The following is a 9,955-nucleotide window of genomic DNA, read 5'->3' as shown; positions in this document are numbered from 1 at the left end:
CAGGATGGCCCAATCGCAAGCGCGGTAACGCGGCACGCACGCGCGATTTGGAGCCGCCGCCCAGAGCCCTTCGCAGCTGACGGTCTCGTGCGCCCCCTGGTGGCCAGCTGGAGCAGGCGCGCCTGCCTCCATCCCGGTCCGAGCCAGGTGATGGATGGGTTCTAAGTGTCAAGACTCAAGACTCGAGGGTTTAATGGTGTGCATGTACTGTCCTCAGAAGAAAATTCCTTTAGTCTCCTTTAATAGTGAGTAAACGTGTTCTCATGATGCAACTCGGTGTGATTCCAAAACCTGTTCCACACTGGATCTGTTGGCAACGCCTAGCTTTAGAGTCAAAATGCACACACATTTTGTGTCTGTACCTCCTATGGAGTTTCTTGGCAAAACAGTACTCCCTGGTAACCTGAGACTCTGGACCAGAGCTCAGAAGTTTAAATCCCTGCCAAACCACTAGCTATGGGGTTCTGGTTCCACTTTAGTTTTAAAAGTTTCCTATATCATTACTAGTGTGTCTGTGTTTGTCCATGCCATGGTACGCATGTGGAGGACAGGGAGCATCTCTGATGAGTGAGCTCTCTCCTTCCATCTTATGCAGGCTCTAGGGATCAAACTCCGGTCCAAACTCCAGCTTCTACGGTACCTTTAACCGTCTCAGCAGTCCAGCCGGCAGATATGGAGATGGTGCTTAGCAACTGCATGTGTATCCAGCAGGAACCCACAGACTAGAACCAACCCAGAAAGCAGGGAATGCTATCTTACTGACTTCTAGCTCCCATAAAAAGAAGTGTCAAACTCCGTCCATGGGGCTGCTGACAGAATGGCTCAGTGGTTAAGAGCACTTGTTGCTCCTCCAGAGGACCCAAGTTCAGTTCCCAGCACCCACATGTCAGCTCACTACTACCTGTATGACTCCAGCTTCAGAGGATCTGATCGCCAGTTTTGGCCTCCCTAGGCATCCACACACAGATAGCATACAAATACACATATATAGAAATATTCACAAAATTTAAAAAAGAAAATAAAAGACAAGGATACTTTATTTATTGTTATTTATTTTCATATACAAAAAGATAAAACTTGAAATAGTTCTAGATTTTTCCTCCTATTCTGTTGGGGGTGTGGCTGCTCCTTCACACAGGGGGAAAAACTACATTCACATCGGTTTGTTTGAGGACCCAGTGCAGAATTCCAGCAGCAAAACCCCAATGTAGCAGATCTAATTTCAAACTTGACACTCGTTTCTAAAATTACCACAGGGAAAAGGAGCAAAGACCCACTGCAAATGGATGAACTATGATACAATGTTCTTTCCAGAATGTTTGCATTTTGCAACTGTAGTTACACAGATGTCTGCTTCAGGCCATTATAGGGGTGTGTGTGTGTGTGTGTGTGTGTGTGTGTGTGTGTGTGTGTGTAATATATATATATATAAAAATCAGCACACTTTTCAAATCCAGACAGGGTAACAGCGACAAGCTTACTCTGTATATATATATATATTTTTTTTTTTAAAGACATGATACTTTAGTATAACTTTTGTTAATTCAGTAGTACACACTATTTTCTGTTCTACAAAATGTCTGTTTTATAGCTACAAGGGTGAAAAGTGTCCCACTACATTTACACCTCACATATTCTGGCATACAAACAGTACTTAATCGAATTTGAGCCCCAAACTAGAAGTTCTTAGTTTTAGCACTTGAGAGAGCTTCCTCAGGTCTACAGCCTGAAATCACAGACTAATCACGCCTCCAGACTTCGCAATGACTCGTCATGTTCAACTGTGAGAAACAGATGAATCCAAACTTCTAATTACAGTTCATATATACAAGTTAGATAACACAGCTCAGGGAGACGTAGCTACCCATCCTAAGGGCAACACACACATTCTCCACTAAGTCAGACAAGTCTTAAGTTTTTTCTTCCAAATAATGTACAAATTTAGAAGTAGCTGGTAAAACTGATATATAAGATGGTAAATAAAAAGTGACATTTTCTGTTGGTTCCAAAACCGTCCCTGCAAAATCCCCTGCTCTGCTGTGTTTTTAACTCACTGTCTGTCGCGTGCCAAAAGCTCTTCTTCACAGGAATCGACATCAAACTCGATGCAAGGTAAGTTTACAGTACTGCATAACACTAATCAGATTCAAGGACAAATGTGGAAAAATAGTAACAGGTGAAAAATTTGGCCTTCGACGTCACCATTGGGATCATGTCAAGTTCATAAGCAGATTCTCTTGTACAGCTGAAAAATGGCATCGGGTGGATTTGTGTCATGGTACTGAAATCTAGAAGTATGTTTCTAATCTGCGGTAACTTTCTCCTTCAATTCTCAAGTACCACTCAATTTTCTTTGCATTTTTACAGAATTCTGGAAAAAAAAAAAAACAACTGAGGGAAAGCAAGGCGCTGGCATTTGACCAGCTGTGCTCTTGCTGATGGCCCTGGAGTGTCAAACGAGGGCTCTCGCCCATGTGACGACCGCGGGCTCCCAGGCGGCCTCCGACAGCTCGTGTCCCTACTCTGGTCTCTGTCGTGCTTTCCCTATGGAGAAATTATTTGGCTAAATTCATACACTTAACTCGTGGCAGTGCTCTGGGAAAACCCCACTAGGCTAAAGCACTTACAGGACTGAGGGCAACAGTCCGCTCAGCGGGGGCCGACACCAGACACCCAGAGGGCTGAGTTCAAACCCACCAGGAACACGCCGACCCTGGTGTCCCATGGTCAGCGGGACAGCCCAGGGCAGGCAACTCATGGCTGGGTTACCACTTTTAATCCCAGCCTGCTGTCTATGCCCCAGAGACAAAAACTCAGATGTGGTGATAGCTGGTTAATTAAGCTTTTTGAACTGGTAAAAAAGGCTCTTTAAAAATATATATATATATTTATTTAAAATACATCAAAATGACAAGCAGCCATATCCCACAAGGCCTAATTCCACAGCAACGTATACTACAGACATCTTCCCAGAACACACTGTGGCAGTGGACGGGGGCTTCTACCCTGCTGTTTGAAGGAATGCTCTATGTCTGAGCTCTAGCGACTGGAAATGTGTTACAAAGAGCTCATCTTTGGAGCTGATTTGCATGGAGACCAGCCAGTTAGGTTGCTTTGCCTATTCAGACACGTGAGAATACTGAACACGGCAGAACACACAGGACACAGGAAGCACCGTTCAGATGACACTCCCAACCAGTCCCACCACAGTGCCAGGACAGGCTTGCCAGAAGCCCCTGGGTCCACTGGGAAGAGTTTTGCTTTAAAACAAGTCAGTGGCCACACTCAGCGGACCTCCTGCATGTGTGGTAAGTCAGCAGTATCGAGGGGGCCCAGACGGTGACACCGTTCAACACGAGGTCTGAGGTAACTGGTTCTTAAAGTACCCAGATCACACAAGTGCATCCAGAAATGAGGGCTGGAAAGGGGGAGACAGGGAAGGGGCGGGGCTCGAAAAGACAAGGAGAGAGCTTACAGCAGTTGCTTTTGAGGGGTGGCCGACAAAAACAAAGGCACAACAGAATTACATTCCAAGACAGGCGGCCGCAGAGCACAGACGTGTTCTTTCACGGGGACCAGAAGGGGGAGCTGGCTTCCAGAACGCAGCCAGATCTGGAACTAAGTGTCCCAAGCAGAAGAGCCTTCTAAACCAGGATGAACAGGGGCAGGGCTGGTTTCAAACCGCACACTAAGGGTCTCTTAGCAGGAGCGCCCCGTCCAGCGCAGTTCTCTAAGCAGCAGGCTGGAGCCAGCAGGCAGCAGGTGGGGAAGAGGCCTTCCGCTGGACCTCAGAACTGGCCATGGGACAAAGGACCTAACTGAATTATCTGCCTCCCTGTGCGCCATGCAAAGTCCCACCTAAGCAACCATCCAAAAGGTGAGATGAAGGCTGCCTAGGCCTTGACAGAAACCCTCTGCGGGCATCTGAAAGACACCCCGCTCTGAGCTTCCTCTGTGGGTTCCTGGTTCACAACAGTTAGAGCAGAAAGCATCCCTGATCAAAAGGGGCAAAACTCCTGGGAACTATCCGCTTAATTCCGTCACTATATCCATGTGCCCCACCGTTTCCAAAGAATTTGTTTGGTCCTAGATAGTTCTGGTTAGTGGAACTCAGGCCACTAAATCCCCATGTCAATGTCATCTTTCTCTAGACCCGTTCCCTCACGGCTCTGTCCTATCGCTTCCGAACCCACTATCGTGACCTACCTCTTATGTAAGGAGCAGACAAACTTTCAACATCAGAACCCTCTGTTCAGCAGAAATCAAACCCACTACAAGCTCCTCCCTTCACCCAGCCACTGTCCTCTGCACAGGCAGGGAGCAGGGCAGAGACACCACTGCCCTGTGACAGGAGCTTGGGCCAAGGGGACCGGTAAAAGGACTCCAGGCTGCCAGTGTATTCAGGAACCCGTGCAAGCGCTACGCTCCATCCAGCACTCACACTCCAGTGTGTGCGTGATCATGAAAGTAAAGCTCATTGCCTTGGATTACAGAAGCATTCTCACTCAACTCACTAGTTTATAAAAATAATCTGTGGTATAAAACGATCTCCACACGTGTGGAGCAACTGTCGAGTGACAGAACCAAACGCATGTGTGGCGCTAGACTTCATAAAGTGAAACTTCAAGGGGTGTCTATCATACAGCTACTCTTATTTACAACTCTCTAAGAACACTGATGCAAAGTGGCCAGGTGTCAGGAACGGGCCCATGTAACAAGCGTGGATGCTCAAGGACTTGAGGCAGGGTTTGTTCATTCACAAAAAAACCACCTTTGCTTGCCCAAAAAAACTAATGGGGCCACACTTCTCCTAACTGTAAACTCAGACACAAAGTTTACAAATGAACACAGTACCTCTCATCTGCAGCGGTCCAGATCCCCCCGTTTGGATGCACCCACTAACTCAGCTGAGAGTCTACAGATGCTGGCCTGGAGAACAGGAGGCCCTGCAGAGCCTATTGCCCCGCACTGGCGTTTAGGAGACATCGCCAGGTGCTGCCATGGACGGAGAAGCAGCACTGGCTTGGGCACTACGGAGATGCACGTAGCCCCGCTAGGGCAAAGTCTCCCCTCCTTCACACCTGGAAGATGCCAGCATGAAAAACGCTAAAAATTGGTTTAGGAAAAAAAAAAAAGATGTAGGCATTCCTGATCTCAATTCAAATTACCAGCCCAACAGTGATTTATAGTAATCACAAATAAGTCCCAATAGCCCACCAAAAATCTTGGGCTGATTTATTGATAGCTTACGGGCCTTTTGAACTAATTTTTTTAAATGTGGTTGAATCAACTAATTGATTCCCAAGGAAGTGCTTTAAACTTAATCTATTTTTCCTATAAAACTAAATCATTATCCCAAAACACTTCCCTAAACCTCCTAGAGGCCTAGGGTACATTCACAGTAGGGCTGCTGGCTACACAGCTACCCAGAATTGCGCATAAAGAGCTATGCACTGAATCCTGAATGCATAGAAAGTTTATCATCTAGATGGTGAAAAACTCATCAGTTGAATTACTGGGCCAATGTTAGCTGAGATTGAAATCTGTCACCAGGCCAAACAAGCCAGCTGCTGAGTACTTCTCAACTTCGGCCAGTGATGAAGGGGAGTTCATGTCACCCAAGCTGAGAGAAAAGGGACACCTTACCACCACCCTTTCTGGCTGTTTCTCTAGTTAGCAGATGGATGGTCGGAGAGCATGCTGAACTTCTTCTGGGAAAGGCGTCATCTACCACTCCTGAAATGTAGACTGGGGCTTGATCATCTCTCCAAAGCTGTGCTACCAAAAGTCCAAAAAGATGAAATAGCTAATGCTTAGGATCAAGCTGAATGAACTGGAAACTGCTCTCTGATTCGGGGATGTATCTAATGAAGACGGTCTTGAGAACAACAGCAGGAATTCAACTTCTAATACAGTAGCTTTGCTGTATTAATTATATAGGAAAAACAAACAAGCTATCCTCCTACCCAGCAGTACACACCAGGGTAAAATCACACACTAAACAGGTAAAATTCTGTGTAAGAGAGCCATCCAGTTCTCTAGCTCTGCATGAAACAGTCACTTCTTCAACTAAGTGGCTAAGCATAGGAACCACCACATGAGCCAAAAAAGCACATGGCAAACATCAAATATCTGTAGGCTGGCTACCAATTAAAATCCTTCATAAAGCCCAAGCCCCGGGGCAGAGCAGCAGGACAGAGAGGGCCAGGTGTGGTCAACTCCAGGGAGCAGAGTGGCAGCAGCATCCTACACTAAGCTAGAAGCAGCTCGAGCCTCGTCGGGAAGGCGGGCCCAGCCCCACCCAGCAAGCCTGGTAGCCTAGTGATGAGAACCAGATCTGCCCTTTGCTGTGGATGTGTGAGCAGAAGACCCAGCACTTGCCCTTCATCTGGTGTCCAGTGCCAGGCCAGCCCGTCAGCCCAGATGCCAATGGCTGCCCCTAGGCTTCCCTGCCATCCCGTCAGTGAGGGTCCTTCCTCTGCGGAGCCCCATAACTCAGCAGCCCTGTCTCTGCTTCTTCTGTCCTTCTCTGACATATTCACAGAAATCTCTGGCAACAAATGACTGCCTATTATCACAGGTATTGTAACCAGAACATTCTCCGCCAAAGCCCACGGCCACAGGAGCCTGTTTGGACCACAACATGCAGTGTCGGAAGAAGAAAGCATCTCTAGCCATTTCTCCCTGACTTATCTCATCCCTTACACACACACACACACACACACACACACACACACACACACACACACACACACACACACACGGACTTCCTCAGTCTTCCAGAAAGCTTAGGGGAGAAGAGACTAGAAGGGAAGTGATATGAAACCTGTGGGAAAGCCCAAGGCAGAGGCCCCTTGACCCAACTGGACACAAGAAGGAAAAAAAAAAAGAAAGAAAAAGAAAAACAAAGGCCACCCAAGTTTCCAGGCCACACCCTGGGAGATCACCTAGCTTCCAGCATGGGCAACTGGGTGTGTTACCTGAAGCTCAAGGAGGTCTCCGGCCCCTATTCACAGACACCACCACCCAGACTCTCCCTTTTCCAGGGCACAGCACACAGGCTCCACCTCCTGACACTCAATTCCGATGCAAGGCCGGACATGGACACTGCTGTGGCTGGACACAGGGTCAGCAAAGAGGGGGGCCACCCCCAGAAAAGGAATCAGGCCTGCCCTGCCTGCAATGTGTCACGACTGGGATGTCCCACACCAGAGCTCAGCCAGACCAGGATGCTTATGACAAGCAGACCAGCACACAAGAGAAGCCCGCCCAGGTCACAAGGTCACACAGGGAAGCTGGGTTTACTGTTTGGCACATCGTGCGACTGGTGACTGGGTCACTCCTGCAGCTAAGTAGCTCCATTTCTCAGTGGTTTGTTTGTTAAAAGTAGAGGTCCCCACTGCCTGAGGAGAAAGCTAACGGAAGAAGATATGGCACTTTTCAATAAATATTTAAAGCTCCTTAAAGAAAGAAGTGAAAAGAAAAGCAACTGCTGTAAGACCTGTTTTGCTAGAAAAAAGTATTCTGAGAGAAGAAAACACCATAGCACAAAATCAAATGGGGGAGGAGGGGTCCCAGGTAACTCACAGAAACAAAGTCCACGTCCCCTACCTAGCTGGCCAGCCCACAGTGATCCACGGAGACAAGGCCAAGGTCAGAGAGGGAAGCCAGCAGGCCTTCCTCAGCACCCTGTGCACAAAGACCACAGAAAAGAACAAGCCTGGGCTGCCCCAGGCACCACACGACATGCTGGGGGAGCGGCTGCCCAGCCGCGAGCTGCGCCCTCCCAGACTTCACGGCACAGTGACAGGCACTACAGAGTCTGCCTGCTGCCCAAGGAATGGACCCTCAAGAACTTCTGAGTGGGTCTGAGGGCTGTGGTTCTGCCAAGTTAAAATAGGGGTGTCATCCTGATACTACCCAGGGGACTTATAGAACAACACCTGACCCTCTAAGCAACCTAGGAGGAAGTGGCCTACCCTCAAGACAGAGATGTGCTGTTTAAATAAGACGGTCTAAACCAGAGTGACGATGCGCAGACTCAGCTCAGACCGCCACCTACAGTTGACAACAAGTATTTACAAGGGCGCTTTTATCAAACAGAAACGGTAGTCCTGACTAGAAGACACAAACTTTTTCCTTTTTCTCTATTTCTTTTAAACTTCCTTGTCATAAAAGCCAACTTACATTAAAATATACTTCCTACAAGACAACACAACTAACAAAATATATAATTAATAAAACATACACAAGTAGAAAATTCTGAGGTATTTCTGGTTTGAGGTGGTCTGTGGTCGTGAAGTTACTTCTTTTACTTTTTAAAATTTAAACCTCGGAAGCCACACAGTAAAGTATGTGTATATATGTGGATGTGTGTGTTCTGTCTGAAAAAGAATTAGCATGTTTCATAAATTAAAAAAAAAAATTCCAATGTCGAAACAGCAGCATTAGGAACATTCAGCGCCTGGAGCAAGGTTATGGCGTAATAGAAAAACAGTTTTAGAATATGCACCACTTTAAAGGGTCTGGAGAAAGCCGTGTCCATGAGCCTCAGAAAGGAGTCAGTAATTCCGCTGCATGGGGTCAAGCCAGAGCGGCAGGCCGGCAAGGTCCCCACCCAGGGGTCCCCTGGGCCACCCACACCGTGCAGGGGGCACCACGGGCATTTCCCCAAACTGCCAAGAAGAAACTGCAGTTCAATATTTGCTCCATGAAAGAGATCTACAGCATCATGTCCAATGAAGAGTGTCCTCTAAACTGTCATACCCCCCCCCAATCCTAACACAAGAGCAGGCAGTGCTTCCTCCTGCGGCCAAGCCCATGTCAGTGGGAAGGAACTGGGGGGGGGGGGGGGGCCCTGGCCCTGCTCCTGGACTTTCTCCAGACCCTGTGCTTGCTATTATTACTGCTCGGCCCCATACGGTCCTTACCCTCAATCCCTTGTTACCTGAGAAAACAGTCTCCACACCAAGAGTGTCGCTCCAAATGTGCCCACGTCCAGTGTAGCTCTGCTCCAAACCCTCCCCAGAACATCCTCCCTTCCAACATCAGTCTAAAGCTTCCTCCTCATCTCAGTTTCCCTCTGCTGGGTCAGGAAGACACCCACTAGCTCCATGAAGACACATCTGCCATTTCTTAAGCTCACTGCCTGGAAAGGGAGAAACACAAAGCAAAGGGTGGGGGACCCTCTTCTGAGGAAGGGTGTGTTCATGTAACAGTCTTCAAAGGTTCCTCGAGTAGAGATTGCAGCATTGAGTGTCCTAAGACAGGAGACGGGTTTCTCTGTGTTACAGATTCTGAGACGACAAAGAGGACGCTGGCGGAAATGGGTCCCGAGGGACAGGAGGTGGCTGAGGCTCTACAGCATGGCGCTGGTTCCGCGTTCACAGCTCAGCACCTCAGCGCCTGCTGACGTGTCCGCTGTTTGCGATACAGTAGAACAATATGCTGGTAAAAACTGATCCAATCCAAAAATAATATTATTAATAATAATTATAATAATAATAAAAGTCAAGGTAAAATAGCAGCTGCATTTTATGTGTTTGTTGGTTTTATGGGATTTCCAAAACAAAACACAACTTTTTTCCTTTTTTCTTCAGATCCACTGAGTCTGGAGAGACACTCGTATCCTAGGCTTAGATGCTGGACTCTTTAGGGGGCAGGTCCACGTTGGTGACAGAGGTCACCAGAGAGACGAGACAGTCCGAGGTAGTGCCGTTAACCGACCTCCTGATCAGGGACACCCGCTCCTCCACACAGCCTGCAGAGAGGCGAGCCTCTGCGTCGTGGTCCCAGCACTCCTCAATGGTCACACAGAGCTGGGCCAGGCCCTGCAGAGCGGTGGGAGGGAGAGAAGAAAGCTTGTTAGGGCTCCGTAGTGAGGGCAGCAGTGACGGTGTGTCAGGGGATCACACGGAGCCCATGACCTAGTCACAGCCATTGCACGTCAATTAGA

General features: G+C 48.1%; 1 protein-coding gene across 3 annotated transcripts in view; it reads right to left on the bottom strand.

Moving 5' to 3' along the window:
* Positions 1-1,032: 1,032 nt before the first annotated feature.
* The window catches only part of Acvr2b (activin A receptor type 2B), a 39,964-nt gene continuing 31,041 nt past the window's right edge, over positions 1,033-9,955 (bottom strand). For all 3 annotated transcript variants that reach the window (XM_076577336.1, XM_076577335.1, XM_076577334.1), the window contains exon 11: positions 1,033-9,830. In XM_076577336.1, coding sequence (XP_076433451.1) covers positions 9,636-9,830 — 195 coding nt within the window. In that variant the 3' untranslated portion in view covers positions 1,033-9,635. The remainder of the gene's footprint in view (positions 9,831-9,955) is intronic.

This window comes from Peromyscus maniculatus, chromosome 7 (genome assembly GCF_049852395.1).
Source record: "Peromyscus maniculatus bairdii isolate BWxNUB_F1_BW_parent chromosome 7, HU_Pman_BW_mat_3.1, whole genome shotgun sequence".
NCBI lineage: Eukaryota > Metazoa > Chordata > Mammalia > Rodentia > Cricetidae > Peromyscus > Peromyscus maniculatus.
This window is presented reverse-complemented; position numbering and strand designations above follow the sequence as displayed.